The 14,917-nt window shown below is 34.7% G+C and overlaps 1 protein-coding gene across 5 annotated transcripts in view; it reads left to right on the forward strand.

Annotated features, from left to right (window-relative positions):
* PPHLN1 (periphilin 1) overlaps positions 1–14,917 on the forward strand; it is a 99,966-nt gene that overhangs the window by 56,407 nt on the left and 28,642 nt on the right. For all 5 annotated transcript variants that reach the window (XM_090273024.1, XM_090273023.1, XM_090273025.1 and 2 more), the window contains one exon: positions 1,063–1,203. In XM_090273024.1, coding sequence (XP_090129150.1) covers positions 1,063–1,203 — 141 coding nt within the window. The remainder of the gene's footprint in view (positions 1–1,062; positions 1,204–14,917) is intronic.

The following is a 14,917-nucleotide window of genomic DNA, read 5'->3' on the forward strand; positions in this document are numbered from 1 at the left end:
ACTGTTTGCCACAACTTCAATCACAAAAATCCTAAGCTTTCTATGAACTTGTGTTATAATAAATACACGGTTCTTATTTCTTTCCTTACCTCCTACCCACCTAAAATATGCAACAGTTAAATACATGAGCTCAAACAGTTTATTCTTTTTAAGTTATTGCTTACTGCAAGCTACATGAAGTCAGAACTTTTGTCTCTTCTGTTCATTAGTATATTCATTATTCCAAAGTAGTGCTTGGAATTTATTATGTAGTCAAGTTTTGAAGAAATGAATGAGTATAGTTAAAATAATAATCTTTCCTCATTTAATTCTCTTTTTATCAAGTGTTTTTAAAAGGTAAAATGCTATAGGCATTTTGTGGGATAATTTATTCATTAATGAATTGTAAAATAGAAGTGATCATTATTGCTTTTGGGGATTGTTTTTATTTATTTCAATAAATTCTTAGGCTACAGGAGTAAGGTAGTTTCAGCTTCTGAAAATAGAGCCCTTTTCTGTGTTCCTCTTAATATAACTGTTTATGTGTACATACCCCCCTCAGTTCCAATCAGACGTTTTCTGTTCAATGTTTCTATTTATAAAAATTATTTGTTTGTTGTTTTGCTTATTTATTTATTTTTAGAGAGAGGGGAAAGGAGAGGGAGAGGGAGAGAAACATCACTGTGTGGTTGCCTCTCACTTGCGCCCCCAACTGCGGACCTGATGTGCAACCGAGTCATGTGCCCTGACTGGGAATCGTACTCAATATTTCTTAAATAGATTGCTTAAGGAATAGTTATAGGACAAAACCTTCTAACTGTGTCTTAACGTAGCATGAAATAAACATTTTCAATGAAATAAGCCTACAAATTTTGTCTTACCTGAAATTTTAAGTTACCAATCATATCCTCTTTAATTCTCTCATATGCTTATTATGCATAATGAGATTCAACATACTTTCTTAAGACAGGTTAAATTCAGCACATTTTCTTAATACATCTGCCAGTTAGTGCTTATACAAGTCATTTGAAATGCTATATGTCTTTTAAGAAAGCAATTAAAGATTTCTAATTCCTCTTAAAGGCGGGATCCACAGCACCATTGTTCATTGACCAGTCAGAAGAACCTGAGTCAAATGCAACAGACGGCATAGATTTATTTGAAGACAGTCAGCTAAACAGTCGCTCTAAAGCAATAGCATCAAAAACCAAAGAGATTGAACAGGTGAGAATCCCCTCTTCTTAAGGTACATAGTCCTTTTTTCCTCTCACTTTGCACAATGGTATTTACAGTAAATAGTTATTGAATAAATGCTCTGAAATTAATTTTAAAAATTATAAAAATTGATTTGATTTCACTGTTTGATCAGTTTGGTCCCGACCCCTGTTTACTTATTTATTATTCTAAGTAAAACCAAGTTTCTTTTTTTAGAGAATATTAATATTCTAGTTAGTATGGAGCAGTTTTAAAACTATTAAAATTAATAGGGACGGGCTGAAAGAAATATACCAAAATGGTAGCAAAGTTTTTTGAATATTGGGATTACAGATGTTTCTTATCATTTCCACTGTACTTTTAAGCATTTTTCAAATATTAAAGTAAAATAAAATAAAAATATTAAATATTTAAATCTAATTTTAATATCATTTTTGAAAGTATCTTTTTAAAAAATATATTAAATAGTTTACTTAAGGAATAGTTACAGGACAAAACCTATAGTGTGAAATAAACTTTTGGAATGGAATAAAGCCTTGAGGCTTTGTCTTACTGAAGATTTTCAAAAATAGCTGTCACTTTCTCTTCAATCCTCCTCACTATGCTCATTATGCATGCCAAATTTGAAGCGTTTCAGTATAGAAATATTGCCTGCCTTATAGGGTATTATCACTTTATGAAGAGTAAATGAATAAATTGTAAAAGAGCTTTATACAATGTAACATGTACTACAAGGGTTTGTTTTTGATGTTTCCAATGCCTTGAGTAAATGTCGTTATATTGTTATATAAGCTTCTAAAAACTTTTGGAAATTAAGGACAGAATTAAATATTTCCTCAAGGTGCTGTCCAATTCTACATCAATTAAAATCTATTTCCCTTGGTTGGATAGGAGAAGATATTATTTCTTTGGTGTGATTGTGCAGCTTATATTGATACCACCCTAATGGCTAAATTAAGACCATGGATACGAAATTTGTCATGTAAACCAGTAGGGTTTCAAAATGGATGCAATCAGCAGTATCAGATGCTTGGAGGAGTATAAGGAAAATAGAGACTGGGAAAATAAAAAATAAAAAAAAATAAAAAAAAGAGACTGGGAAAATGTTTAATTTGGTGAAGTGAATGAAGATGGGTTGGTGCCATTCAAGATTCAATTAAATGAGAGTATAAATAGAAGGGTTTGCTCACAGGATGTATCTTCAATATGAATATGAATATCATTACCCTATATGAAATTACTACTCTTCTTTCTTTTTTACTCTTATTTTATCTGTAGCTCTTTTTTTTTGCCACTTGACATGTTTTTATTTGTTTGTTTGTCTCCCCACACCATAATGAAGCTTCATGAGAGCAATGACTTTGTTTTATTTACTGCTTTATCTCCATTACCTAAAACAGTGATTGACATGTAGTGGGCTCACAAGAAATATTTGTTGTATGGATAATGGATGGAATCATAAACCTAGAAGTGATACCTTTGAAATAGTCTCTGAGTCACTTGAAATCAGACACTGCATCTTAACCTGACCACCTAACAGAGTGCCTAGGCCCAAGACTTAGTAGTAAGTGCTTGATAAACGTTTGTTGGATGAATGAGTTAATGTTATTTCTGTCTTTCACATGACTTGCACTTCTTTAAAGAAGCTTCTCTTAAAATAACTGGTTGAAAAAACTTGACTAAAATGACAGGGGAGAGTACTATTTTGGGTTGGCTTATTAATATTTCAACCATCTCATCTTGTTATTATTCATAGTTAATCTATTTGATCTTGAAAAGGTGAATTACTAGTCAGATATAGAGGCTAGCTTAGCAGTATACAAAAAATTATTTAATATGAAACCAGATTTTATAGGACTTGTAGATACCCATATATGTTTGGTGTATAAGGATGATTGTATCTGTTTTTATCTGCCCATTGTTTAAACACATGAAAAATCTGATACTAAAGCATATTGAGAGATTATTACAGCAAAGATAGATGACCTAATGAGAGAAAAATAAATTTTAAATTACATTGCCATATTTTAATGTAAATAAAGAAGTAAAACAGTTATTAAAAGTATTTTAAGATGGGAAACAATGATAGATAAATATTGGACTATAACTATTGTGTTTTTGCTAGAGCACTTTGGATTTTATATACTGGCAAGAGTTCAAACCAAAAGCCCCCAAATGTCAGAGAACTAGCAAATAATGATATAATTCTTTTATAAATTTATGTCTAAAATTAAGTGATTTTTGAAAATGAAAACAGTAGTTTTAAGGGGATTGTTTTCTCCATTTTTTCCATTCCTAACTTTTGTACATTTTATTTTTAGGGGTTAAATACCTGATGAATAAAGTATTATAAAGGCTTGAAAAAGCTAGAAGGTAGTTACACAGCTGTCTAGAAATTAGTCTTTTTTTTTTTTTTAAGAGTGATTTTTAAAAAGATTGATTTATTTATTTCTAGAGAGAGGTGGGAAATGGGGAAGAAAGAGAGAGAAACATCAATGTGCAAGAGATCACATGCCCCCAGCTGGGGACCTGGCCCACACCCAGGCATGTGCCCTGAGTTGGAATCAAACCAGCGACCATTCAGTTCACAGGTCAGCGCTCAATCCACTGAGCCACACCAGCCAGGGCCAAAGTTATTCTTTACAGTTTTTTCATATGCTTGAAGTACTTTTAAAAAAGAATATTTGCCCCAAACAAATCAAGCTCAGAATAATGTAAAAATATAAATTTTGGTGTAATACTCAAACTGCTTTTCCTTTCTGTTATGTCAAGTGAATATGTTCAGATATCTGGTAAAAATGAATTACCACGTATAATGTTTTGAGGGTTTATATAAATCAGATTCTTTAGCCCCTAGGTCTCAGAAAAGTCATTGACTTGAGGCCATATTACAATATAAAATAAACTAAGTCTCCAAGCCAAAATTTGGTATAATTCATAATGCCTGCAAATGCAGTGATTTGATGTTTAAGTGCATGCTAATGGAGGTAGGTTGTATTAGAGAATATGTCCTTTGCCATATTTTTGCCATCTCATCCCTGTGCATATAAAAACTTGGTCAGGTTGGGGGTGTAGGTGCTTTTTGACAAAGCTTCCAAGGATATGGTCAGACATGACAAAGAACCACTGGTCTCAAATCCTTGAGCCAGAAGACATCAGATTGTATTTCTGAATATCGTATTGCTAGAGGTTATCTGAATCACCCCGTTTTTACTTGAATATCCTTTAGTGGATATGATACATTCTGTTGCCACAATACATTTAGCCCCCCTATGCTTTGGAATCCTATAGTATATCAGTTTCCCCCTTTGTTTCCCCATCTTGCCTCCTCTTACCAAATTTGGGCCATCTTTTATATTTAATTATTGGAATATTTTCCTAGCTTCTGAACTTAGGCAAATTTCGGAATTTCTCCTGTCATTACAGTAATTCCTAGAGAACTTAACCCACAAAATTATGGGTGATTCATATTCTGGTTTAGGTGTTTGGCGTTAATCCCTTGTCTGATACCTCTCAAGTCCTAACATACTTACTATTACTGAATTACTTGACCAGTGAAGAATCGTGTCTTTTAACAAATTGTTACTTTGAATGAATCACAAATTGAAATCCTTCATTATTACATACACTTCTTTTTCCATCTACTGCACCTCCAGGGATAAAGCAATATTTATTTTAATTGTTTGGAACTTTGTGTTTAAGATTTGCAAGGTCCTTCGTACTTTGATAAAATTGTGCTTAAATATAGCCTATGTTTCTTGAGGTCCTGGCATCTAATGATGTTACAAGTCTTTTTGTAATGCCCCACTGAAATTAGAAGATCTGGATTTGATTTCCTGTCTTCTACTTAAGATGGAATCGGTTAATCTGAGTACCTCTAGAATATACATATATGATATGCATATGCATGTTCTGTCTAGCAGCTCCTTTGCCTAAGAGTGTCAGGGTAGCTAAAATCCTCTTAATAAAACAACTAAGGATAGTTAGTGTGTGACTGGAGTTTATTGAGAAATTTTACTATATAAACTAGTCTTGAATAAAGAATCTTCCATCTCTTTGCCCTCAAGTTTCGGTACTTAAATTGTGATTCTCTACCTTTGTTGTACATCTGTAGAGCTTCTTTGATTTCTACCATAAATATTCTGATAAATGGGTTATTAGACCTCCACAAACTTTAATATGCACAGAAATCACTTGGGGAGCTTGTTAAAATACCTATTCTGATTCAGCAGATCTGGGTGGGACTAGAGATTGGAATTTCTAACAGTGTTCCAGATAATGATAATTCTGTTAATACTAGTCTGAGGACCATATTTGGAGAATCAAGGAGTTGGAAGGAGGTGACGTTTTTCTTACATTCTTCTATAGTTTATACTGTGCTAAAGGGTTGTAAACTACCACCTTACTTATACATAAATTAGAGAAATTCTAATCTATCAATTTTTAAATAGGTGGAATTGATATACAATAAATGCATAAATTTAAATATTCGTTTGGATGAATTTGGGCAGTTGTAATACTGTGTAACTATCACCCCAAACACATATTTCTGAATGTGTTTCTTTTCAGTTATGAACAGTTAATTATACTGACAGTAATAAGGATTTAGTTAAGAACTCAAGTTACAGTCATATCTCAGAAGTATGTGCTCTGACTTGGTTTATGTTAAATATCCCCCACCCAATCCTTGAAGGCTGTATTTTAAGTAATAACATATAGAAACATAAAATTCAGAAGGCATAAGGGATTATGCAGTGAAAAACAAATTTGCTTCTTAACCATAACTCTTAACTGCCTAGTTTCTTTCCCTAGCATATAGGTATACTCATTATATGATGTGCATATATCACAGTTTTTATGGTATTTATGTATTTGTGTATATATACATGTACACACATACACCTCACCCACACATCTGAAGCACAGTTAATCCAAATGAGTAAAGATAAGAGTTGGTTTGTATGTCGCCATACTTTTTCTTTAAATACAAATGGCATGCCATGTTCCCTTTTCAATGTGTCTAAGGGACCATTCTATGTCAGTATGTATAACTAGTCCCCTATTAATAGATGTACTATAATTCCTTGTGAATCATGTTTTAAAATACAGTGCCTCTGATCTCTCCACATTAAAAAAAGTTTTATATGTGTATTTTTTAATAAAATATTACACTTAAAATGAGCATTTTGGGGCTGGTTTAATACTGTGGGTGTTGAAGGCCTGTGTTTATGTCTTATGAAGTGCTGCGTAGGCTTTAATAACTGCATAAGAGATCACCAGGGTGCCTTTTAACCTCATGATTTTATTGTCATGCCAAGTTTGAGAATAACTGGAGTATATGATTGCAGAGAATCTTAGTTGTTTGCTTAGTACCAATCATCGTCAACCATTCTTTAAAATTGTATTAGTAGAAACAGTTAATATAGTTGAACTAATACAGTTTCAGGGATATGCCTGAAAATATTCTTTAAATGCATTATTCAGGGTATTCTTCAAGTCACATAAAATTATCATATGTATGAGAAAAAGTCTCTTTCTTATGTGGTGGATAATACCTAAAAAGTGAACAAGTACCATAAAGGCAAATTCATTTTTGAAAATTTTTGGCTATATCAGAATACTATTCTAACCTAAGTTGTAAGTATCTGTTGAAGGGTTGATTATATACTTATATGATTATTTATAATTAAAATGTGGATGGGAAACATTTTAGATACAGAGAGGATGCCAGTCAGAAGTTCTGAAACATGTGAACATAAAGGGGATTCACAGAAACTTGATCAGGGGAATTATTTTTATTTTCTTTTTTTTTAACTTTAAAGGACTCAAACCAAATATACATTATTTTAGTGAAGACATTTTTTATAGTCACTCATAGCTCTGCCAGCCTTGTATTGAAGAAGTTTTATTTCTTAGCCAGCTAGGAACCTCTTACTCCAATTAGCTAAGGGAAGTCAAATTAATTTACAAATCATTTTGTTGCCTGTGTATATCATTAGCCTTATAGGTTAATAAAGTTTTATTGTAAGTCTCTATCAAACTACTTAATAGATGATTTTTATTTTAATTTGAATTCTATATGGTCACCATTTTTATGACCATATGGGCTGCTTACTAGCTTTTCTTTTTTTTTATCAAAATAAAAAAGTTGGACCAAATAATCTCAGGTCCCTTTCTAATCTAAATCATGTTAAAAGTATACAGCTAAGATTGCTTCTTCCATATACATTGTTATTTATACCTAATTTCAAATTTAATTATAGATTTTTAGGTGTTTTAGTTTTTTTAGCCTTTTCATAAGGACACATGGATTTTATGTCAGAGTGTTTTTAAAAAACTCAAATATACCATTGCTATGGCAAGTCAGTAGTTAATTAATGTTTGTTGAGCTAATGAGTTGTACAGAAAATGTTTTCTTCAGTAAATAAGCTGTTACATTTAATCAGTATTCTTTCTGTGTCTCTTCTCTTACAGTGTATAGTTTCAATCACCATCTAAATAGCTGATGGTTTCCGGCACTCACACTAGCTCTTGCTCTTTCTTTCTCAATATATAATAGGATATTTTTGTTTTACTTTTAAAATAAAAAGGCTAGACAAGTAAACAAATGTACCATCTTCCGGAAATGTTAACCAAAGTTGGGAACATGGAAAAGAATCAGCTTTTAACACTTGATGGATTAAAATGAAATTATTTTCAAACTAGTGGCAACTCTTTCGTTGTATATACATTTCATACTAGCCTTAGATAATAGAAACATTCTTTGTTTTTCTTTTTTTATCAGAGCAAGTAGCAAACTTTTTAAAAGTGCAGCTCTCATCACTATCTTGTCTAGACATCAAGTCTACCCTACTTTATTTAACAATCCATTATTACCAACCACTTGTTCAGACTTTACATATATGGATATAGTAAAATATACTCACATAAGATTTACCTCTGAAACAAATTCTCATTCCCAAAACACAGAAAATATATCATCTATTTTGGCCAAATTTCATAGATTTTGAGTGTTAAAATTTATCGCTCAGATTCTGGTCATGTTCTTAGTATAGAAATTTGTTGCTGAATTACAAGTGTAAAGTTTTCATTTTAAGGGAGTTTCATCTGAAAACTGTCTCATAAGTAATTTGTATGATATTTGAAATGCCAAATCCAAGATTTCAGACTTTAAATTTAAAATTAAGTTAGTTGTTTTATACCTGATGTAAAACTGTAAGTATGAAAATCGACTCTAAGATTCTATTTTTAGATAAAAACCCAAAATTTGACAGTACAGATAGCAAGCCTAATCAGAACCATACTTAAAATGCTGCAAATACCAGAAGAGATGAGGCCATGTTGGACCTTTTCCCCAGGGATGTCATTGCTTAAATAAAAAGTACCCAGTTATAAAGCATTTCCAACACAGGTGTTTCCCATGGCAAAAACTCAAGCATGAGCTTCATTCTCTCACCTCTCCTGTTCCTCCACTGTCTACCCATGTTAAGTAAGGATTTTCTCTAATGGTTCCTTTGCTATTCAGTTCCCGTTATGTAAGTTGACAATTTTATTTAGTCTCTGAGTACTTTGCATTAAGGACATTTGTAGATAGTAGTGTGGCATAGTCAACACTGGATGCTTCCAGTTGGTGTTTTAATCTCTCAAGCCCTTTTCCTCATTTTAGATGGGAATAATTACACTCTCTCAGAATTAAACTGTTTTATGTGCAAGCCCTTTGTATATTGAAAAAATCACTATTGAAGTGGTTATGGTAGTGTCGAGTATTACTTTGCCTGTTTTCAGCTTTGGAATAGTGACTTTCAAATTACTTCTCAGGAATATTTTCTAGCAAATTTCTTTTATAATTTTAACTATGAGCGGCTACTTTATTATCAGTGTCACGGTTGCGGCTGTTCACTTCTTGTCCTTTTACTTATGTTGTTTTTGTTTTTTGTTCTTTTTTCCCCTTCATTTGTTCAAAATGAAATATAAAAATAATTTTACGATGAAATATTTTGTTTATTTGGGGGGACTTTGTAATTTTGCTTTTACATTTTCAATTTGGCTTGCTTTTTATCTCACTGGTTCTTATTCTGTGTTTCTAGACATAAGAAGTACCACAGAAAAATTATCTTACATTTCTAAAACATAAATTTTTCTCATTTTCTCCTTTATTTCTCATCATCATTATTTATTGATTATGCTATTACAGTTGTCCCAATTTTTTCCCCTTTACCGCCCTCCACCTGGTACTTCCCTTCCATCCAACAATGCCCCCCCCACCTTAGTTCATGTCCATGGATCATGCATATAAGTTCTTTAGCTTCTCCATTTCCGTTACTGTTCTTAACATCCTCCTGTCTATTTTGTTCCTACCAATTATGCTTCTTAATCCCTGTACCTTTCTCCCATTCTCCTTCCCCTCCCCACTGATAACACTCTATATGATCTTCATATCTATGATTCTGTTCCTGTTCTAGTTGTTTGCTTAGTTTGTTTTTGTTTCATAGATTTAGTTCTTGATAGTTGTGAGTTTGTCATTTTACTGTTCATAATTTTGATCTTCTTTTCCTTAACCCTTTGAGTGCCATGGGTAATTCAAAGTTTGGATCAACATGAAAAAAAGTTATATTAATATATAACCTGAAGTACAAAAAAAGAGAACAAAACATAAAATACGAATTACTTCATTGTTATTTACATTTATAGCCATTGAAAAAAGAGTTGCTGGGAGCGACGCTGGCACTTATGGGAAAATTTGTCAGCATCGCTCACAGCGACATTGGCACTCAAAGGGTTAACTAAGTCCCTTTGTCGTTTTCTGTAATAATGGCTTGGTGGTGATGAACTCCTTTAGCTTTACCTTGTCTGGAAAGCAATTTATCTGCCCTTCCATTCTGAATGATAGCTTTACTGTATAAAGTAGTCTTGGTTGTAGGTTCTTGCTTTACATCACTTTGAATACTGCTTGCCAGTTCCTTTTAGCCTGCAAAGCTTCTTTTGAGAAAGCAGGTGACAGTCTTATGGGAACTTCTTTGTACATAACTATCTGCTTTTCTCTTGCTGCTTTTAAGACCCTCTCTTTATCTTTAACCTTTGGCATTTTAATTATGATGTGTCTTGGGTGGTCCTCTTTGGGTCCAACTTGTTTGGGACTCTTTGTGCTTCCTGGACTTATATGTCTATTTCCTTCACCAAATTAGGGAATTTTTCTTTCATTATTTTTTCCAATGAGTTTTCAATTTCTTGCTCTTCCTCTTCTCCTTCTCTCATCCCTATAATTCAGATGTTGGTATGTTTGGACATGCCCCCGAGGCTTCTTATTCTCTCCTCGTTTTATTTGAACTCTTTGTTTCTTCATTCCGTATTTGTTGACTTTATTTCTTCCTTATGTTCCAAATCATTGATTTGAACTCCGACTTCCTTCCCTTCACTATTGGTTGCCTCTGGAATTTTCTTTATTTCATTTAGTGTAGCTTCATATCTTCCCTTATGCATTTGCTGTACTCAGTGATTTCTCTGAACATCCTGATTGCCAGTGTTTTGAACTCTACATCTAGTAGGTTGGCTAGCTCTGTTTCGCTTAGTTCTTTTTCTGGAGTTTTGATCTGTTCGTTCACTTGGGCCATATTTCTTTGTCTCCTTAATTTGCCAGCTGCTCTGTGTTTTTTTTTTGTTTGTTTGTTTTTTAAATGTGTTTTATTGATTATAATATTACATTTGTGCCAATTTCTCTTCCCTCTGCTCCCCTCCACTCGGTGGCCCCCCTCCCTCCAGTTGTCCCCCCCTTTTAGATCATGTCCATTAGTTGTGCATACAGTTCTTCTCAACCTCTCTCTGTCTATTCCATTCCCTCCTACCATGATCCTTAATTCCTATATCATCTCCCTCCCTCTCCCCATTCCCCCTCCCTGTTGACCTCCCCCCAATATGTTCCCCGTACCTATAGTTCTTTTTCCACTCTCGTTGCCTGTTTAGTTTGCCTTTGTTTCAATTCCCTAGCTTCTGTTGTTTCTTGTGATGCAGTTTTCATTTTAGATTTCATAGTCTTGATCCTCCTTTTTCTAAACCAGTCCCTTTAACATCTCATATAACAGTGGTTTGGATCTAATGAACTCTTTCAGTTTTATTTTGTCCTGGAAACACTTTCTCTGTCCTTCTATTCTGAATGACAATTTCGCTGGATAGAGTATTCGTGGTTGTAGGTTTTGGATTTTCATTACTTTGAATATTTCTTGCCAGTCCCTTCTTGCCTGCAGGGTCTCCCTTGAGAAGTCAGCTGATAGTCTAATTGGGACCCCTTTGTACATAATTCTTTTCTTCTCTCTTGCTGCTTTTAAGATTCTCTCTTTATCTTTAATTTTTGACATTTTGATTATAATGTGTCTTGGAGTGGTTCTCCCTGGGTCCAGATTTTTTGGAACTCTCTGTGCTTCCTGGACCTGTAAGTCTATTTCCTTCCCCAAGTCTGGTAAGTTCTCCTTTATTATATTTTCACTCAATTTTTCAAGTTCTAGTTCATCTTCCTCGCTCTCTGGCAAACCAATGATTCTTATGTTGGGCCTTTTATAGCTGTCCCAGAGGTTTCTGATCCTCTCATCGTTGCTTCCCACTTCCTCTCGCTGCATTGGTTGACTGCTTGTTCCTTCTCCATATTCCAGTTTGTTGAAATGAACTCTGGATTTTTTTTCCTCACCATCTGTCTCGTATGTGGTTTTGTTCCTTTTGTTATGAGTGTTTTTCGCTTCTTTCTCATCTTTTTCCAGATCTTTTGTGAATTCTGTAAGCCACCTGATAACAATGGCCCAGAACTGATCATCTGACAGGTTTCTTATCTGTTCATCTGTCAGGTTCTCCATCTGTTGCCTGGTGAGCTGTGCCACCGGGATTTCTATAGTTGTCTGCCTCATTTTGACAGATGCATTTTGTTTTCTTGGGCCGGCTGTAGGGGGCAGTGCCTGTGTACTCGTAATGACCCAGCGACCGGCGCCGTTCGGCAGCCTTTCTCCTTGCTATGCCATGGTGCTTTGTCGTCACAAGCCAGCGACCGGTGCCTGTCCGCGACCTATTTCGCAGCCCTGTGGCGCTTTCTTTGGGGGCGGGGGTCCAAGATGGATTCACACAGTTATTCCGCTAGGAGACCGGGATCTGTCCTCCCGCCCCCCTGGGCCTCACTGTTCAAGGCGATGTGGTGGCTGCTTTCCCCAGCGTCGGGGTCGCGAGCTGCCGGGGGTTCGACTGCAGCCGGGGTTGTTCTCCCCGCCGCTGTCCCTGGTGCGACCGCAAACAGCTCCGCCACCTTTCGCTCTTCTTACCTGCCCAAAGGGCGCCGCTGGTTTATAACTTCATACGTTGGGCTTCCGTGTAGTTTTATTTTCTGGAATTTCTAGTTATCCTTTGTTTTGAAGTAGTTGTATTCCTCTCTAGTTGTAGAGGGAGACCTAGCGCGTCCATGTAAGCCTCCATCTTGGCCGGAAGTTGCTCTGTGTTTGTTTCTGTGTATAAGGTATAGCTGCTTTGACACTCTGTCATGGTGCACCAGTTATGTTGTAAGGGGCGGAGCCTTGGGTGTTTATCAGGGTGGGGCAACTCGTTTCACTGCTTTGTGGCACTGTATGTGGGGGAGGGGTCAGAGAAGGAATAATGCTGCTTGCTCGGCACTTGCCCCATTTCCAGTCACTTCACCCTCTTCCTGTATGTGACTGTCGCCCCTCTAGCTGTTGCCCTGGTGGTGGTTCGCAGAATGGAGGGGTATCTAGACTTGGGAGGAAATGAACAGTTCAGCATGATTTAATTTCCTGATTAGCCAAAGTTTGACTATGGTGAACTCCTTTATGTTTCCTATTATACTCTACTTTTTGAAGAACTCACTTGAATGATCTATAACAAATATACAGATAGACATTCAGAACATAATTGTTAACCTAAGTGATTTCTCACAAAGCAAACATTTGCAAATACTACTGTTCAGGGTAGGAAACACGACATTACCAGTACCCTGGGGTTCCCTTTATTCTCCCTCTTAATCTGAACCCCCCTCCCTTTTCCCAATAGTAACCACTAGTCTGATTCCTAACATTATCGTATAGTTTGTCTGCTTTTGAACTTCAAAAAATAGAATCATACAGTATATATTATTTTGTGTCTAGTGTTTTTGTTCAACATTGCATTTATGAGGTTCATTGATATTGTTACATGTAATATAGCTCCTCTTGGTTTTAATTTGCATTTCCCTGATTACTAATGATGCTGAGGACTGTTTTTATATGTTTATTGGTTCATGGAAATCGTCTTTTTGTATAAGTGCCTGTTGATATTCTTGTCCATTTTTTTATTGATTTAAAAAATTGATTTGTAGTAAGTTCTTTATATATTCTGTATACAAGCCCATTTTTAGTTACATGTGTTGCAAATACCTTTTATCATTTTGTGGCTTGCTTTTTCTTTTGATATCTTTGGAGGAATAAAAATTCTAATTTTTAATGTAGTTCAGACTTTGTAATCTTTTTTAAATTTGTATCCTATTTAAGTTATTTTTCTCACTTTTATTATCTTGTAGAAGCTTTTCTGCTTTGTCTTTCCCGTTGAGTTACAGTCCATCTGAAAATTATTTTATGTGTAGTGCATATTAAATATAGCAAGGATCAAGTTTAATTTTTTCCCATGTGGACATCTACTTCACCCTGGACATTTGTTATAAAGACCATGAGTTCCTCACTGCTCAGCACTGACACCTGTATCTTAAATCAGGAGTTTGTATATGTATGAATGTGTTGGTTTTGGCATTATATATTTTTTTTGTCACCTTACTCTCAGCCTTCTGTATTCTTGTACTTAAAGGATTTTTCTTGTAAGAAGCATATGCTTGAGTTTGGTTTTTTCATTCATTTTGATAAAATATGTCTTTTTCCTGAATCATTTGATCCATTTACACCTAATGCAGTTACTGAAACAGTTATGTTTCATTGTTCTTCCTATTCTGTAGTCCTTTTTTATCCCTTTTTCTTCGGAATTAAAACAATTATTTGTTTTCATACAGCCACATTTTCTTGGTATTTATACATTCTTTTAATCCATGTATCTTTGGCCTATTAAAATCTAATATAAACTAGTACTTTTACTTCTTGATTAATGCAGGCACCTTAGAGCATTTAACTCCATTGAAATTCTCTTGACTGATCTTAAATGTTTATGTTTTACTTTCATATATATTTTAAACCCCACAAGATACTAACAGTATTTTATGCAGTTAATATTTATTTAGGTTTATTTGAATATTTACCCTTTTTTGTTATTTTCATTGCTCATGTCTCTAACTTTCATCAAGAATTGTTGTCTTCTAAGAACAATGACTAAATAGATTCTAGTGTATCTACCCTACAAAATTTTATATAGTCAGTAGAAGGATTTATAGAGAATTGCCACAATGCTACTACTGCATTATTTTATTTTAAAGATTTTAATCATTTACTATTAGAGAGAGGGGAAGGGAGGAAGAAGGAGAGGGAGAAAAACATCAATGTTTGAGAGATACTTCGGTTGGTTGCCTCTCACAAACCCCTGACTGGGGACCTGGCCCACAACCTAGGCATTTGTCCTGACTGAGAATCAAACCCTCAACCTTTTGGTTTGCGGGCTGGCACTCAATCCACCGAGCCACACCAGCCAGGGCTAGTTAGACCAAGTAGTGTAACAATTTTGGAGTTACAGGATTTTACTTGAATTCCAATTCAGTCACTAA

This window comes from Furipterus horrens, unplaced genomic scaffold (genome assembly GCF_987537825.1).
Source record: "Furipterus horrens unplaced genomic scaffold, mFurHor1.1.pri manual_scaffold_4, whole genome shotgun sequence".
Taxonomy (NCBI): domain Eukaryota; kingdom Metazoa; phylum Chordata; class Mammalia; order Chiroptera; family Furipteridae; genus Furipterus; species Furipterus horrens.